This window comes from Coloeus monedula (genome assembly GCF_965178545.1).
Source record: "Coloeus monedula genome assembly, chromosome: 4".
Lineage (NCBI taxonomy): Eukaryota > Metazoa > Chordata > Aves > Passeriformes > Corvidae > Coloeus > Coloeus monedula.
In genome coordinates, this window is record NC_138784.1 from 40,873,839 (window position 1) to 40,893,240 (window position 19,402).

The 19,402-nt window shown below is 40.5% G+C and overlaps 1 protein-coding gene across 1 annotated transcript in view; it reads left to right on the plus strand.

Moving 5' to 3' along the window:
• PTPRR (protein tyrosine phosphatase receptor type R) overlaps positions 1–19,402 on the plus strand; it is a 140,119-nt gene that overhangs the window by 81,318 nt on the left and 39,399 nt on the right. Inside the window, exons 5-6 of the mRNA XM_082279664.1 lie at positions 1,543–1,653; positions 5,400–5,662. Of these exons, the coding sequence (XP_082135790.1) occupies positions 1,543–1,653; positions 5,400–5,662 (374 nt within the window). The remainder of the gene's footprint in view (positions 1–1,542; positions 1,654–5,399; positions 5,663–19,402) is intronic.

Consider the following 19,402-nt stretch of genomic DNA (forward strand, 5'->3'; position numbering starts at 1 on the left):
CAGTTGTATCTGTGAATTGTCTTGCATTGTCCTACCTCTTTTCAAAACCACAATCCTGTGCTGAAAGGAGGACCATGAAAACTGTATTGGGATCCAGCACCCAGCAGATTTTTTGTCAGCTTATTGTCTTCCTCAAGCCATGATCTCCCACTCCTCAAGAAGCTTTTCCACATTAATTCATCATCATCGGGACTTTCGGTGTTTGGGAGGCTGGAGAGGCTTGGCTTTGGGAGGCTTTGCCTTTTTGGAAGACAAAGTTGATACATTAGCTATGTGAAAGAGCAGGCTAATGGGTGGCTAAGGAGATGCTGGAGCATGATGTACCCATGTAAAGTGTTAGAGGGTCCCGCTGAGCGGCCACTCATCTTTGTGTAGAGGAACTCTTCCCTCTGTGATAAACTGCCAGTCCTCTTGCACAACATCCCCAGAGAAGAAAAAAGGCCACACTGGGATGGGGAGACAGCTTTGTAGTTGAACAAGAGGATTATTTAAAACCATTAGGGAATTTCAGCGAGAGGGAAACATAAAGACCTTGACCATTTACAATGGAAACCAGAATTTTAGAAAGTTGGTTTTACTCAGTCTGAGAACTCTGCTGAAAATACACAATTAAGAAAATAAAAGCAAGTAGCTGAAAATTGGAAGGGTGATGTCTACTGAACTGTGGTCCCAGAAACATCAGACAACATACTTTATTCCAAGTAATATATTGCAGTTAGACCGAGGATACATGTAATTTGTTTCTGCTACAAAATGTCTGTTGGAAAACATAGTGAAATTCTGGTAATTTAATTGTCCAACCAAGTTCCAATGCTGCAATAAAGACAAAAATAAATGCTTTTACAATCATTATTATTTCCTAATCCCCAGGAGTTCCCCAGGAGCTCTGGAAATTTTAGTGTGCACAGCTGTTTCAGAAATGTTCTATCAGCAGGAAGCCAAAGATAATGAGATTAAGCATAATCAGAATTATAGATAGACAGATAATGAGATTTTTTTCAGCAAAATCAATTTTTTTTACATATATGTGTATGTAATCTAGAGGTGACAGTGTGAGGGCTTCCCGGCTCACGAAGGCAAACCTGCTCTTTGCTCCATGTTGGGTGTAAACAGTGGGAAGGCTGGCGTGCGTGTGCTGGGGCTGGAGATAAGCACTAGGAAGAAAGAGGCAGAGGGAGTCTCCCAGAGCCCACAGGGAGCACAGCCCTTTGACCTGACAAGCCAGGTGGTTTCCAAGAAAGGTGCTCGCTCTTGTTTGCTTTACCTTCAAGCAGCCTGTGACAGCTGGTGGAGGATTCTCTTGGCATCCATGGAGGGCCGTAGATCCCCACGCAGCACTGGGAGTGCAGGGTGGCTCTGCTCCATGGACTGGGCGTGGGCACGGCGTGCCAGTAGCAGCGTTCAAAGTCATGCCATGTGCTGTGGAATTTCAACGCTGACAAAGCTGAGGAGAGTGATTAATGCCCAATGAGAGCCATTTAAGCTGCGCATGCCACTCTATAACTTTTTTTCTCTCTCTTTCTGTTTCATTGCTTAAAAAAGAAAAATGTTTTGCAAGGCCAGCATGAAGCAGACAAAATCTGGAGCAAAGAAGGATTTTATGCAGTTGTCATATTTCTCAGCATCTTTGTCATTCTAGTGACTTGTTTAATGGTAAGTTTCCCTTTTACCTTTATTTTGGTTTTTATTTCATGCTTTCTTAGTCTGAAAGATAGGGTCACACATTCTTTACATGACAGGTGTTTTCTTAAGGCTGTTACAAACTCAACTCCAAGAATTGGTTGCTCTCATAATGGTGGGAAACCAAATTTTGAAGAATCACGTTTCTTGATGCATTTTGAGTTGAATGAAGAATGTAACTAGAAGGAAGTTGAAGAAATAAATAACAGGTTCTTAAATCTACAGTCACTGTGTAGGGACATGAGTGATGACTTCTCAACCTTCTTAGGTTCCAGGATCCCTGAAGTCCTCTTACTGCCTTTGTTTTCAGTTTTATTGGATAGTAAAAGCAACACCACATTGATAGAATGTTATCAGTGCACAGTTGTTAGAGTGTGTGTTGGTATTCATGTATCAAATGCACAAATTTTAAACTGAAATGACTAGTAAGTACATGAAGGAGTAATCATATTTTTGAGCAGCTTTGCCATTTACATTGTATGAGTTCAGTGGCCAGGTTTCTGAACATTAGGCACAATTCTAATATGTTGAATATGAGATGTGCAATGGTGACACAGAAGATGAACAACACTACACCACCACTGACTTTTGTACAGTAAGTTTTGCATTTTTGTCCAATGTTGTATCTTACATGTTTTCCTTCTTTGAATTGTGTGATAATTCTGTGGTGCACAAATGTAAGTGTTAACTGAATTCTCTGACAATTATCAGCATTTATGAACATGTAGTATCTTGGAGTCTTTTGAGATATTTTGCTCTCAAACACATTTAATTTTCTTTAACCACTTACAACCTTAAGACAGAAAGCATGTTTAATCTAAAGTTATTAAAAATGTTGACATTTATAACAAAATGTTATTTAATCTTTCAAAGTCTCCCTAAGATTTGAAAAGCAGCTATTTTATCACAGGAAATTGTTGCTTTATTTAATTTCTACTTTTTTCTTGTCTCCATTTCCCCATGCCATTTCAATCAAAAAGAGGAGGATAACTCTAGAAGTCTCTTCTTCTCTACTCTCTACTTTGGAGAAGAGATATTTTGGTCATTACTGACTATTTAACTGGAAGGGTATAGAAAATGCTGCCTGTCCTTGTCCTGGTACTGTACAATATTTTCATTAATGATCTTGAATGCTTAGACAGTATTGGGAATTGTAAGTATTGTGTATGACAGTATCAGAACTTCAAATATTCTTAGGGTGCCAGAGAAAAGATGGGAAAGAACAAGAATGCTGCTTGGCAGGGACAAGAGCTCTAATCACGTGCATCAATACAATGTAGGAAATACGTGGCAAAACAACAGTTCTGTAGGAAAGGTTCCAGCAGTATCACAGAACAGTATCACAGAAGTACATAAGCAACATCAATGTTGCAAAAAATAAACTTCTTACCCTGGGATATATAAATGAGGATATGATCTCTAAGATCTGAATTCAGCTCTGCTATGGTAATTACTTGGTTGTAGTATCATGTCTTACTGATTTTGTATTGTCTCTCTCTACCACATTTGTGAAAAAATTCAGGCAATTATAGGAGGAAGGAGATTCAAGAGTGATCAGAGACACAGAGGACACGAAATAATTTAGTTTATTTATGACAAGGAAAAGGAGAAAGCAGAAACATGATAGTTCTCAAACATGGGAAGATTTCAAAAGCTGTCCTAAGGAAGACAATAATACTTTCTCCATTGGGGATTGGAAAAGAAGAAAATTTTTTCCAGGGTGATTTGGTTGACTCATTAGATAGATCTTTGTTATCGCATGTGTCACTAGACCCTGGGTTGCTTGGGGAAGCTTGGGAGTTTTCGCCCATTAAGGTTTTAGGCAAACATTTGTCAGAAATAGTTTGGGTGTAGCTGATATGAAGTTAGGGCGGAGGTAAATACTAGCAGACTCCTTGAATTCCTTCCAGATGGAATTGCTGTGATGCTGTGGTCTTTTCTGTAGGCATTCCCCTTTCTGTTCCTCCCAGGTCCAACCTCTATCTTTACGTGTGCTACTGTTTAGACTGTGTAAATGGACACTGTCTCAGATTTTGTCAGGACCTGATAATACATGGCGTGTGTGCAATCTGTAAAGCTAACAAACAGCTCACGTTAGATTTTGTCCCGCTTAATGTGTGTGAGAGTGACAGATTGGGTTGGTCACTATATTTTTGGCCATTTCTGGTTTTTTGACTTTACCTAGAATTGATTAAAAATTATAACCCTGCACCACTCTGAGAATAAGTGTGTTAGCACTTAGATCAAATGTAGTTTGTTAGGTTTTTTTAAATTTATGCTAGGGTCATGCTATTGTTTTTCTAGGGTCTAATAATAGATTATTGTATAGCATATGAAATAATACTTGTCCATGTTTTGGAAGTCAAAACCATAATTCCTTGGGTCCCCAAGGAGTGAAACTATGCCAAAACATATTAGTGACAAGAAGGTATGATGAACATTATCATGGCCATGAATATCTGAGCTGTTTATCAGAAACGAATTAGATGAAAGCACTCACTGGAGGAAAAGACAGTTAAAATATTTCAAGCTCCTGTTTTATCTTTACTGGTACCAGTGCCCTTGCTTTACAGTAGGGCTGTTGTTTCTGCAAATTTGTGGCAAAGAGATCTTATCCATGCAATTCTAAACCATTCTGAAAGAACAGATGGTTTACCTAGCTAAGTCTTGTTTAATGTGTGTATTGCTAATGACATTAGGGTAGTTCCCAGCTAAACCTCTAATGCTAATCCTTGAACAAACAAACCTATCAGATATATCCAGTCATCAGTAGAAAGCTATGGAGAGATAGATCTTTATGTGGTGCTAGCAGGGCAACAGCTGTAAAACAGCTTCTGACTTGCAGAGAAAAAAATGCTCTGGTCTAAGTTTTGTCTTACTCAAGGATCCAAATCAAATGCTTTACAGGAACAGATAAAGCAAAGCGGAAAGTACAAGGGTATCTGCAGACATCTTCAAAAAACTGTGTGCCTTCCATCTCCACATGCAATATTTACAATTCTCATAGATTTCATAGGTTGTAAGGCATGTTTCGAAAACGGAACAGCTGTGGCTTAGAAATTGTTTTTTGCATTGCCCTCCAAAGAAATAAGATGTGTTAAACAGGTGTAACATGGGTACCTCTGGAGTGGCCTTACTGAGCACAAGCTACCTGCCCGCCCTCACCAAGCCAGGGTTCAGCAACCTCAGTGTGGAGTTTGATGGAAGAAGATCAGTACAACTTCTGCTTTTGTTGCATATATCTGATGTCCATATTCATAAGCAATAGGTGGACATAAGAACATCTGCTCTAAAACAAATTGAGGGTGCTGTAATTAGAGACTTGTACCTGGCTAAGTCATGAACTTCTATTTTATTTTGTGCCATTGTCTCTCTTGTGTTAAAATGCTTAAAATTTTTTCTACAGTCACTCTATTTATCAGTATTTCCTTCTTCACAATGTCTTCTGTAATTAATTTCCATTCTGTGTTATTTGTCCTTTTAATAATGCTACTCCAGGTATTACAAATAAGTACTGACTCACAGTGAGAACTGTTAAAATCCCTACTGCCCACATGTACGTTCTGCAGTTTATGTAATGGAAATATTTATCTTGTTGTGGGAAATGCTTACCTTCTAGGAATGAAAGCCATGTATAGCAATCTTATCCAGCATTTGCAATGCCTTCCTTGCCTTGCTTACCAGGCAGTTGAGATGAGGTGTCCTCTTTATTTCTGTAGGTTCTGTACAGATTAAAGGAGAAGATCCAGTTGTCACTAAGACAAGAGAAGGAGAAGAAGCAGGAGATCCACCTCTCACCCCTTCCCCTGCAGACATCTCAGACTGAGTATAAGACCACCAATAGCATGGTCCAGCCTCAACAGGCTCCAAAGGTTGTCAATGTTGTAGTGGACCCTCAAGGCCAATGTGTTCCGGAGCTCAAACCTCCCATGTGTGCCAGTCCATCTCCTTTCAGAATGAAACCTGTGGGGCTCCAGGAAAGGTAGGATGGTACCTGGTGTGCTCAGGATTTATTCTGCTTCTTTATAGTTACGCATCATGATTTCATATGTTTGTCTTCTGTCAGTGAATGGGAAACTTTGCCAGGCGGACATCTGGGAAGTGGGATTTTGGTGTATTAACATCTATTTCACAGATTTTCTTACCTTTCCTTTTCTTTACATATGACCAAAGGAAAGGTTCAGGTTGTATGAAAAGGTTCAGGTTTGGGCTGAGATTAACTGCATTAGTGGCATTCTTTTTGCTGATTATATTCTTCTCCTTTCCAACAATTACTCCAAAGAAATAATTTTTTATTTGCCATTGATTTTTGCCTGTTTTGATTGTGGAAATTTTGGAAGAGGGCTCAAGGGCTGGCTATGTATTGTCAGCAAAGGACATTCTCATTTCTCCGGGAGTCCCTAGCACCTGGAAAACTGAGGAAGAAGAAATATTTACACCAACTGAGTGCATTTAGATATCTTGTACAGTGTTTCCATTATCACCTTTAGATAAATTTCTTTCCTAAATGCAGCCTTCCATGATGGTCAGGATACAGTCCAAAGTCAACAGGATTTACAAAAAGGAAGAAGCGATAAGTAATGAAACCAACTCTTCGGTGCAATTCCTCAGAAATACTTGGGCACCAAACCTAGCCACTCACTTTCAAAAACTGGGCCAGTGGTCTTTTTATAAAACCAGTTATTCTTCCCACAGGAGAATGCACACAGACATCTGTCTCTCCTCTGTTAGAAACCTGTATAATTTCTTGACTGATGGCTGCAGGCTGCTTTCATAAAGCATCAGTGCTCTGAATAGCTCACATAACATGCAGCTGTGCAACTGAACTCTCCTGCCCCAGCACAGACAATAAATGAAAGAACAGATGCCATGCAGAGACCGAGCAGAGCCTCATATGTGAGGACTCTCAGCTGAGCTGTAACCCTGATTCAGCTTGAACCATGGGGTTTCAATGACAGAGATTTTATCAATGGATTTATGACAGACAGAGCTCAGGGAAGGGGATTGGTTCTTCTGTGAGTAAAAGAGGCTGAAAGGCAGAGCTGTCATAAAATATATAGTGATATCACTGCAGGGGAAAAAAAAAAAAAGGAATGGAGGAAGCAAGTAAATACATTTTGGTAGTTTCTCTCATTCCACAAGACCCTAAAATAAAGCCCACAAGCATGGGAATCATATAGCTCTTTTATAATACTTAGTACCTAACATAGCATATACAATAGTTGAGAGGGATTGAGGGAAAGGTATTTGTAGAGGGATTTTGTACTTAAGGAGAAGAAACTTGTTGTACTTAAGGAGAAGAAACTTTTCCATTTCTCAAACAAAGAAAGTAAAACCAGTTGATTTAGGATATTAATTTCCACCACCACAGATAGGAACTCTGCATTTAATTCTCCTAACCTAAATGCATCCTTTGGAAGGACAAAGTTCTTAGTTGGTATGACAAAATGGAGAGCTGAGACACAAAGAGAAAACTAAACCTGATGTTTGACCAAATAAACCAGACATTTAGGTTATTACTAAGGAAAAAGAAGTTGAAGGAATTGAGTACTTCAGTTTCTACTGTAAAAGAACACTAATAGACCATTGTGAAAAAGTGAAAGCCATTGTGATAACACCCCATTGTGTAGTACTTTTTGTCACCTTTAATACAGTTAGACTCTACCAGCCTAAGTCCACTTCTAAGAAATGGTGAATTTTATTTCAAGCTCAGTGTACAAAGGTCTGGGGATGTGATGGAGAGAACTTTAGGGAATAGTTTATCTTCTTTTCCTCTGACATAAGCAGCTATTATTATTTGTATTCCTTATTTATTTACTATAACCTGTGCTATGAACAAATTTGTACTCATTCTAACACTTCGCAGCATTGAAAGCAAAAAGTAAAAATGCACTGACACATTCTGCCTCAGATGTTATCTAGTGACTAGGTAAGTGGTCAGTTTAAAACTCCTCTCCACCTTTCTGCCCCAAAAAAAGCCCTTGCATTAGGCAGCCTTGGGCCATCCTCATTACACATGGCAGAAGGGGATCTTACAGCACGGATCTGCGCACTGCAAGCAGCAGTGAACCATGCTCAAAAGTCTACTGGCAGCTCTTCTTCTGCTAGTATGGAGTAGGATCAAACCTGGAGGTCTCCTCCTGCTCATAGCACAGCTTGGGAACACCCTTTCAATAATTTTTGCAGCCCCGATTTTGGTTTCTGCCAAAGAAGAAGCTCTTGGCAGGCTAGAGTGGATATGGAGGCTCCTTTGCAAACTTAGGAGATTCCTTGGGTCACATGGCTTGACAGCGGTTCCTGAGCAGTATTTTCTACTTATCCAAACTACTTCCTGGTTTGGTTACTTAAGAGTGATCCATAGTCATGAAATGCCTAGTATGATCCAGACCAAACTGTCCCTGGTTTGGACCATGGTTCATTGATTTCTCTTTGAGCAGGTAGTGAGCTGTGCATAGCCATCTAGGTGGGAAGTTGTGACAATCTCTCTGAAGGATGGGACAGAAAAGTTGGATGATGCAACCTGATCTAGTTAAAGATGTCCCTGCTCATTGCAGAGGGGTTTGACTAGATGACCTTAAAAGATCCCTTCCAGACCAAACTATTTCATGATTCTATGCCTGCCTCTCAAGCTCGCCTTGCTTTGCACACTAGGTGCTGCTTTGAGGAACATGCCCTTGACAGTAAAAGGGGTAATGATTTTAAAATAAAGGAGGGTAGATTTAGATTAGATATAAGGAAGAACTTTTTTTGCAATCAGAATGAAACACTGGAGCAGTTTGCCCAGAGGTGGCAGATGCCCTATCCCTGGAAACATTCATGGTCAGGTTGAACAGGGCTCTGAGCAACCTGATCTAATTGAAGCTGTCTCTGCACATGGCAGGGAAATGGGACTAAATGACATTTAAAGGTCCCTTCCAACCCGAACTATTCTATGATTCTATGATCCAAATGCAAAAATATAGTGAAACTGAGTTTTCACAAAGCACCACATCAGCCTCTGGCTCTCTGAACCTTTCAATTTTTAATTGGAATAGCATTGGCCAGTACAGAGGGAAACAAATTTTTAATGGACAACTGTGCATGGACAAAAATATTTCTGGGAGTTTGTCCAGCTTCTTAAAACATACTGCGTTTCTGAATACTAGAGACAAGTCCATGAACATATTTTTCTGTGTATCTGGAAAGGCTCTTACTCAGCCATTTCCACAAGACACAGCTTCCCGACAGATTCTTTGCACTATCAAATGTGTGGGATGCCGCAGATTATTTTTATGCCACATACGCACACGCGGCGCTGCCCGGTGCCTTGCTGGATGCGGCTGTGCGAGCGTGCGGGCAGGGTGACACCTAGAGCCGGCAGGCAGCACTGTAATCCTTCAGCGGTAGCTCTTGGAGGACGGGACGGGGTCTCGCAGTCGGGATGTTAACTGGCCCAGTGGCCGCAGGAGGCGATTCTGTTCCCATGCCCCGCTCTCATGAGACTCCACCTGGGGTACTGCATTCATCTCCAGTGCCCCCAGCATGAGATGGATGTGGACCTGTTAGAGCAAGGAAGGCCATGAAAATGGTCACATGGCTGGAGCACCTCTACTATGAGGACAGGCTGAGAGTTGGGTTTGTTCAGGCTGAAGAAGAGAAGGCTCTGGGGAGACCTTATTGCAGCCTTTTGATACTTGAAGGGGGTCTATAAGAAAGATGGGGATAAACTTTCTAGCAGGGCATGTGGCAATAGGATAAGGGGTAATGGCTTCAAACTGAAGGAGGATAGATTTAGATTAGATATGAGGAAGAAGTTTTTTACAGTGAGGGTGGTAAAACACTGGAATAGATTACCCAGAGAGGTGGCAGATCTCAGGAAACATTTGAGGTTGGGTTGAGTGGGGCTCTGAGCAACCTATTCTAATTGAAGCTGTCCTTATCCATGGAAAGTGAGTGGGACTAGATGACTTTTAAGGGTCTTTTCCAACTCAAACTATTCTCTGATTCTGTTATTTTCCTAGATGCTGATCAGGGATATGTGCCCACATTGCAGAGTGTGGTTTGGAAAGGGGTGGAACAGTGGTGACCAAGAGCAGGGGGTGGACTGAAGGTGTGGAGGTGAGAGGGCTGTCAGAACAAAGAGGCACTGACCCCTTTCTATTACAATTGCTGAGGCAGGCAAGTGAAGGGCTATTTCTTCACAGCGTCCTGGCATACTCTGGATCATTCAGTACAGAATGCTTTGAAGTTGCTCTCTTTTGGTGTTTTCACAATTGCTGCTCCTTTGCAGCAAAGACCTTTTGCACTGGCAATCCACACTGTTCTGTTACTGACCAAAGGAGCAGGAGAACTACTGTACTCCTGTGAGTGTCTTTGGTGATGAACTGTCACAGTATCACAGTGCCAATGCCTGACTTTTGGGTGTAAATAATTATTTTCTCTTCTGTGGGCACATCTATGAGTATTGCATCAGTGTTTACTTTTCTATTTAGGCTTTTATAGCTTTGTATGAATAATATTTTTTTCTTTCAGAAGAGTAAGGCTTCCTTTTATTCTCTTTGTTGGCTCAAAATTAATCTTGATATGAATGGTCCCAGCCAAAAGCAGAATCTGGTGAAGTGGAATGTGGTATTTTAGATTTCATTCTGCCATATCAAGCATTGAAAATTCTTAGTACAAGCAGTGAGTTGTTAAATCACAATCATGGTAGATATAAATATAAATGTTACCACACCGGCACAATATTACAACTGGATTTACATTTCCTGTGGCCACTTCAGCTGTGAGTTTTAGTTCCAGTGTTATTTGTGACTAAGACAACTACATTTCAACTAACTAGTGCACAATATGATGTTTTGTTCAAATTAGTTACTGTGCAAAGATACATGGAAGAAAAGAAAAAGCGGAAAATGTCTCTTCTACTGTGTGTTGAAACACAAACAGTGCCTTGGACAATCTTCTCAAGCATTTGTATTCCATTCTAGCCACAAAGACCTAAAACTGTGGCTGTTGTATTTTAATAATCAGAGGGAAAAATCACAGCACTGTGTTTTCTTAGTCTGTTACATACAGAAAATTATTCTGTCTAAAAGGAAGAGCTCCTCATGTTCACGTATCGGGATACCAGGGGTATACAGGACTCTCATTCAGAATAGATAATATTTTATGTGTGCCTTGTGCTAATTTTTTTTCTATGAAAAAAAACACAAGACAGTGAAGATGATAACAGACAAAAAGTTTGGCAAATAAAGCACCGGCGGATAAATGAAATAATAAATTAGTTTTAAGTGTGAAATAAAATAATTCCACAATGGTACGGAGGCACAGCTGTGACACAGGAAAATAGAAGATACTCTGTGAAAGGGAAGAGCCAGCAAGTGCAAAACTTGGAGGGGAGAGGGCTGCTCATGGGCATCATTCAACAGACTGTGCAACCAAGTCTGCAACCACTATAGAAAATCAGTAGGCATCAGAATAGAGAACAGTATGGAGACAATCACCTAAATCAAGCAATTATAGCTCTCAACAAACACAACAGATGAGTGAAATTTGGCTTGAACTCTGACTGTGAGAACTCCATGTGATGTTACTTTCCCCCACAAAGCAGAGCAATACTATAAAAATCCTATGCCACAGTTAATAGACTGTACCCAGTGAGATTTCTCCTGACATCCTGAAAGTCCCTGCAAATTGGCAGCAGAATTCTTTCTTCAGTTCTAAGAATTATTCAGTAGACATGCAGTGAGTGCAGCTCCCTGTAAGAATAATGAAATAAAAGTTAAAATAACATGCATTATAATGCTAAGTGCTCATCTCTATCCACTTCCTTATAACAGGAAAAAGAGAGATATTCTGGTGGGAAAGAAAGTCAAAATATTTTTTCATAGTCTAAAAAAAAGATTCAGATAACCCATAGGAGTCTGTGGAACATAGTGCCAAAAGGTAAAGTTTTAAACAGAACTATATTAGCAAAAGGTGCACACACAAATAATGAGAGCAGTTATTGTTCTCTGTTTGACTTCAGCATCCTTCCTCAGAAACATCTTGTATTTTAAAAGAAAATCCTGTATAATTTGGGCTTCAGGTTTGGAGGTGGAAAAATTTGCTCTTAATATTGAAAACTATTCTCTTTTATTAGTCATTCTGCATAGACACACAAATTATTAAACTATAGTTTCAGCCTCTTAGGCAATTTCTGTCAATTGCCATCTGGATGAAAAATACTGTGGATGACAAATACCACAAAAACTAACTCTAATACCTGTTTTCCTCATTTTAGAAAGGCAGTATTCATTAAAATGAATCATTATCTTAACAATACTGTATACTGAATAAAACCTCATAAGAAACACTGGACCCAGGGTAAAAAACCTGATGTGCTCTTTTCTTCATTAATATAGCCTCAGCTACACCTCAGGATATCACTGTTCAACCACATCTCTGCTCTAATAGATGAGAAAAATTTCCAACAATTCTCTCTGTCTGTGTTCTGATTTTTAGATCACAGAGCACAGTTGCTGCAAATACAATTATGGTGTTGCTGATCCATTATCATTACACAAAACCATCCATTGTGAGTAACAATTTCAAGTAACGCTCAGAGGGTAGCACCTTGCAGTTGGGCTACTATAAACATGCCAGGTTTTGTAGTTTACTGCACAAACATGTGAACTTAAAATATTTACAGGAAGGGGCCTTGAATTTCCTGACTAAAATATACTAGCTTTGTATAGATTTGGAGGATAAATTTTCCCTATTGTGTGGCTCTGAGTATGCTTTCTGCATTCTTAATTTAAATTGTAGGGATTGTATTAGGAAAATGTCAGTGTAATTGTTTGAAGCAAAGCTATGTGCCAACACAAAAGTACAAGTTGTGGAATAGTTTTATGGTGATATCCTGTCCTGAAGGAATTTGCAAAGAACCGGGGACCAGTAAACTGAGTTTGAGGTGGGAGGCAAGAATTTTTGTGCTCTGGTCTGTCCCTTCTACCAACTCATTAGAGTGCTTTTTGGCACATAAACCTCCTCCAGCCATATTCCTAACCACTGGATTGAGGATGGCTGGATGTTGTGTCCGTCTGAAGAGATGTAGCGAAGATGAGAACCTTAACCTTAGGTGCAGTAAAAGTCCTACTTGCTACTATTTGTTCACATCATTTATGAAGAGGGAGAGAATACAATTACAATCCCCCCACACACACACACACTTTCTGAAGGACCTAAAAATACATTTCTCTCATTTGGCAGCTATATTCCATCCTGGTCTGTAACATCATAGATTCATAAAATGGTTTGGGTTGAAAGGGACTTGGAAGAAAATCTAGTTCTAGCCCCACTGCCAAGGGCAGGGACGCTTTCCACTTGGTCAGGTTTCTCAAAGCCCCATCCAACCTGACCTTGAACACCTCCAGGGGTGGGGCATCCACTTATAAATTCAACACAACTAGATGCACTTACAGCACTAAGGCTGCATAGCAGAGATTGGTTCGCGTCCATACTGCCAAGCTCTCTTTGCCTCCAAAAAAGCAGGGACTGGATGCAGACTGCCTCCTGGGAATGGTTTGTGCATGTGCTCATTCCCAAACCATAAATTGCTTTGGAGTGCTCTTGTTGTCAAAGGCTAAAAACAAACCAGGGCTGCAATGATTGATATGTAGCACTGTCACTCAGTGCCTGGGTTTGTTTTCCTGGCACTGTGATTTTTTTTCAAGATGTAGCTTGCGCATGAAGAAGTGTGCAGTGGGTGTAGCAGCTGATACGAGGGGAGCAGTCCTGATTGTAGGCAGTTGCTTATGGCCTTTTAGGTAATTCTCTTTTCAGTGCAGGGTCTCCCTGAAACCCTACGTTGTGTCTTTCCTCCTCCTCAGGCCATCTCAGCTAGCTGGAAAGCCACACTGACTGCTGGCACCTGCACTCTGGGTGAAGAGTAAAGAAAAGGACTGTAAACCTGGGCTACTGAGGTGGGAGAAACTAAGTAATGGGGAACATGAGGTGGGATCCAGCTTTGAGGGTCTCCTTCTCAATGCCCAAGAGGTCTGTGTTGGCACGTGGATTCATCACTAGAGAGAGAATAATGCTGTGCCTCCAACCTGCATTTGTGAAACATTTCTGTAAGTGCACAGTCACTCTAAAAACTTTCTGCCAGTGCCAGATCTTTGAGTTGCATGAATGTCCATTCTGTCCAACCCATTACAGACATCTGTACTTATCTGCAGTGTAGGAAGAAGGCAGGAATGTGAATTGTCCCCTTTCTCTGGAGAGGAAGTGAACTCAGGCACCAGCTTAACAAAGACCCTCTAAACTCCGTATTTTAACTGTTTGACTCCTGGCTGGTTAAGAAGCTGTTTTGGTTGTGGTTAGAGCTCTTTGAAGCAAAACTCTGTGGGAGTTGTAATCTAAATAAATAGATGCAAATAACTGTGTACCATTGCCCAAACTTACACCCACAGTGTGTCTCTGGCACATCTTAAAATTATTTCAGATTAGTGTGGGTTGACAGTAGGTTTCCACTCCTATTTCCATCTCTGCTTTGAAATGTCCCACATCCCTTTTTTCTTCCCTTGCGAAGAGATAAAGCTTTCCAAAGCACATGACTCTCGCTTTTGGGAGTGGTTTTAGGCAAATTAGCCTACACTTGTTTAGAGAAATTCTTCTGATGCAGCTTCATGGCCCTCTGCTCTCGTGAACAGGGGAATTCTCTGTTTAGCATATGCAGTCTATGCCTACCCTTGCTTTTGCCTTTACTGTCCTCTGAGGTTTAGCCAGGAATTTTATAATAATTTTATTGTATTCCCAGGTCTCTTATCTGGCGTTTATTCTTGTTACTCCAGTTGCTACTGGTTTTAGCTTGTACACAGGAAACCGCAGTGCCAATCAGTGTCGTTCCCAAGGTGACAGGAAGCCCTATTTGGTCGGATGTTGATTGTGCTTGTCTTTACGGCTCCACCCATCACATTTTCTTCCTTTTTGGCTTAAGTTAAGACAAATTAATCAGTGGCTGCCATCTGGTAGACAGTTTTGGTGGGTTTGCAGTGATTTGTCCAGCTGATCTTTTGAAAAGTCACACACGGGAAAATATCCATGTTATTATTTAAGTGCTTCTTGAGCCTGAGATTTACAGGGACCGTTTTTGCCCTGACCCCATGAGTAATTTGAGTTGTGTGAGTAATCCCCTTGTCTTTTTCAGCAGCAGTTTTGGGTCTTAAAGTGATGTTTGGAGATCAGAGGGTTAAACTCTGATGCAGCTTTCCAGTGACTGATTTCCTCAGCTCCTCTCTGGTCTAATTTATTTGTGCTTGACTGTCCAGGCATGGTTTCTGTGACTGCTTCACCAGCTGTCCTAATGTGCAGGCAGAGTGGGACATCTGGGAAAGTGAGGAGATGCACATTAGATGGACTTGTATGCTCTGGGCATGTCATCTCAGCCCTTAGCAGGATGTGTCCATCTGTGACATTTGCAACCTAATGTACCACCTTTTCACAATGGTAGTTTGGAAATGCTGCGCTAAGGGACAAAGGCACCAGCTTCTTTATGAGACTGGTTTGTAAGCAGGAAGTATCTCCTGAGCCTTTGACTTGTACCCACAAGTTCTGGTTTCAGCAAAACAATGTAGAAGGAAGCATCCATATCAGATATACAGAGTTTTGATATTTAGGAGGAAGGTTTATTTTTCACATTTGGGGTTTTTATAGAAAAGTTTCCTTGAGTGTCCCCATTAATGTCTGAAAAAGGTTAATGCTTCAAAACAAAAATATTCACCTTTCCTCTTGTGTTGGAATGCATTTATCTCTGCTCATGACATTTCTTTTACAGGGCAGCCTAAAGCTGAACTTAGTTCAATTCCCCTTAATTTAAACTGTTAGGAGCCGACACAGAAAACAGTTAGAGAAAGAAGAGAAAAAGGTCAAATTGTCTCCAAAACTGGAATGTAAGCTAGCCAAGTATTTCTTTGAATTCCAAGAAGCCATGTGCTGGGCAGCGCTTACATCCAGTTTACATTGTAGCCATCGGTTAACAGTCCAGGCCATGAATCTTTTCTTTAAGTGCAATCATAATTAATTTTATTTCTATGCAGTGCTAGGAGGACTCTTAAAAATTATGAGAGTTGACTAATTATACTGCTTCTTTTTTGAAAAATCCAGTTCTGGATATTCAGCAGAGTTCTCTTACATAGTCAGAGCTAGCATGCACAGAAAGTTTAACATTGTTAGCTAGCAGAAATGTCTCCTATTTGCAAATACACCTTTGCCCAAAGAATACTGCATGTAAATCTGTGGGCTGGAGTATTTCTCAGCTCTTGCCGGAAATTCTCTTTAGCATTCTCTCAATACCTGAGAGCCTTGGTCACAGATCAGGATCCCTCTGTGCAAGACTCCATACGTACACAAAAAAGAAATGTTCCTTTATCCAAAAGACTTACATTCTAAATATCAGACAAGGTAGTAAATGCATACAGACAATCAGACATGCCTCAGGAAACACAGAAGCAATAGCATCGTGGCAGAGATGAGAATGCCCAAAGTATACCATGAGAATGGCTCAGCCAGAGAAATACTGCCCAGAGGCAGAGCTGATTCTGCACAACACTGAGATTTCAGCCAGGCTCTTGCTAGAGTTGTCTGCTTTGATACCATCATCTGCAAGCTGATGCACCCTTGTAGTTAGACTTTGAACCTTAGCTGAGTTTCCAAGACATTTCAGGAACTCTTTTTATGATTTTCATCCCAAGACAAGTGGGATATTAATTGGTTAAGTGATCCAATATGTTATTGCAAATCAGTGCCTATCTTCATGAAATACCTTGGCTTTGAACTCTCCATTAATTTCTCTAACCAGGGGAGTCTATAAGAAGCTACAAAAGTGATATTTCTTTCTGGGACAGGGACTTTCCTTATGTTCTCTATCAAAGAATGTACTTTGATGCTAACAAACAGAATGTATTGTTATTAATTTATGGTATCTATAATTATCCCTGTTATGTTAATACTGTGATTTTTTAACAGGAGCAAAACAGAACACAGCAACTTCAAATGACCGCTCAAATATGCGATAGGCATCAGAAGGGGAAGTAGTGTATATAATTCCCACACAGAAAAATGTCGTTAAGTACAATGTTTCTCTAGGGAATTCAGTCCCAGTGCTTCAGGATGACCAATGGCAGCTCCCTGGAAAGCAAGAGATGGGGCTGGTGCTGGGCAGGAGGCAGCCAAGTTTGCCCCTCTGCCAAGGCTGACTCTTTTGCTTCCCACCATCCCCTGACAGCCGCATCTCCTGTTTTTGAGATGTCTCAAATCCTTCCTGAGTCATAAAAAATTCCACTGGGAGACTGCTGCATAGTCCAGAGGCTTTCAGTTCCTTTCTCTGGATTTGATAGTGGACCTAAAAGCACAGTCTTACAAGAAATGAAGGAAAACAATCAGAACGGCAGAAAAGTACACAATAGTTAACAAATGCAATTTGCATGGGCTTGTTTCACTTCAGACTCTGTCTAGCTTGTTTGGCCTCAGTGGATTTATAGACGTATCTGGGAAGAGAGTTTGGCCCACAGAGCACAATACTGAGTAGGTTTGCAAAAGAAGGCAGCATTGTGTAAAGCAAAAAGCTGGTATTGTAATTAATCCTCAAGTTAATCCTGTAGCTACTGAGAGTGTGTTTGCAATTTACTGATAAGATTATATTTAAAAAAAATGTTTTCTGCTTCATCACAAGGATTTTCACAAATGCAGATGGTTTAAATACCCCTCTAGTCCCCATGTATAGTGCTCACTATTGCCTGGCTCCTGGCTACAGAGCTCATCATCCTGGGTCAGTGCAGAGGTCATAAGGTGGGCTAAGAAAGCTGTCTGAAGGAAAAACTACAGAAGAGAAACACTAGGCACAAAGATGGGGAAACACCCTTTGGTTCAGGACGTTCCTAAACTACAGATTGCCAGAAGATGGAGAACATAGTAAAAATAAGTAACAGTATCAATTAAGTAATCAATAATTCCTGCTTGCTTTGTCTTGCGTGCTTTCCCTAAACCTCCTCTTGCTATTGGAAACAGGATACTGGACAATCTTTGGCCTTACAAAGTACACCAAATTTATCTTCATATTCTACATTACTGCCTTCAGTGTATGTTAACCTGACCCATATTTCGTCATTAGCCATATGAAGCCCTGTGTGTTGGAAGCATTTGTGCTGAGATAGATGGGGTGGAGATCAGTTTGGGACTGAGTTCAGTTTATCTTTCAGATACGACTTCTCTCTTTTCTCTTTATTTCACAATGCAATGCGCATTTAGAGGAATGCTACTTTTGTCAGAATCCTCACTTTTCCCTCCCTTATTCAAATTCATAGAAGTGAATTTAAATCAAACTCTGTAAGTTTCTCGATGCCATGAATTCTTTGCTAATAGAGGACTGTGAATCTGAAGCAATTGTCATTATTTCACTGTGAATTTTTTAATCTGTTCTGACTCATTGATGGTGTATATGAGAAAGAGTAGATCAGAAAGCCTTCGCTCTGGCCTTCATCTCTGGGTGCAGGTACAGATGCATTTCCCTTTTCTAGAGCCCTGCCTAGGCAGCCCCCTATAGGAATGTCTCTGATGAAGGCAGGCAGTCCAGGGCCATGGACTTCAAGGGATCTGCTGAGCTCTGTAGAAAAGAGCTCCAGTTCACTTACTTGTCTGTTCCTTGTCAGGTGTTCAGCCCTAAATGAGACTGCACAGCTTGGCAATGTCTCCTTTAAAGGTCTACCTAACCTCTGAAGTGCAAGATAAAGTACACCTTGGCATGCAGACATTTGAAATTGTCTTAAAAGCATTTAAACATTGCTCTGTTTCAAATTGCAAGCCTAAGTGGATTTCCTAAACTTTCTTTTCAAAGGGAATGCAGGCACTTCTCACATTAATATACTTGTTTGAGCAAGCCTTCCCATAGAAAACAAGGCTGGAAAGCCAGAGTATGAAAGTGGATCAAGAAAAAAAAAGCTGGAAAGAGAGAAAGGTTTATATATGTAGCTTAGGTGTCAGGTCTGGAGACTTTAGAAGCGGATAAATGGCAGATCTAAGAGCACATATATGGGTTCTGTCTCTAAGAGCTTAAATCTCATCAATTCATTGTACAGCTTAGACACATTAGTCACCCTGGAAATGGAACTGTGTTCCAGTGCTACAAGGATTTGGGGTCTGTACAGGCAGCCTGAGATGCTTCGTCCACTGTGACTGAGCGGAGCTGTTCTGCCGGCTCCCTTTGGAAACGTCCATAGGTGGCGCAGCTCTGTTGAGCAACATTGTGAGTTTGGAGGTTTTCTTCAGAAAGTGCTGCTGTTCAGTTATTTCTTCAAAGTGCACTAACAATTCATTTGTCTGCTTAGAAATCTTCCATATGACACTTGCAGTAGTTTAAAGATAATGACGACCAAGTCAAATAAACAAGGAATGTGCTTTTTTATTATCTTAAGGTTGACAGGGTGTAGTAAACGCCTCTTTTCCCAGATGTTCCTTCCTGTCTTTCCCAAATGGCAAACTCACCAGGAAAGAACTCATTGTACTGATTAGTCTTCAAGTCACAATAAAAAATAATTTTCTCTTACTGGTACTGTCTGAAGATACTGCCCATTTACATTAAGAATATTTCTGCCCATGTCTTTTTCCAGGTCAGCTGGTTTTGGTTAAAGCCTCAAAAGAGTATTGAAGGACATTAATGTGCAAATAGATTATATGTTTGCTTGTTTGGATTTAAGGGTTGTAGATTATA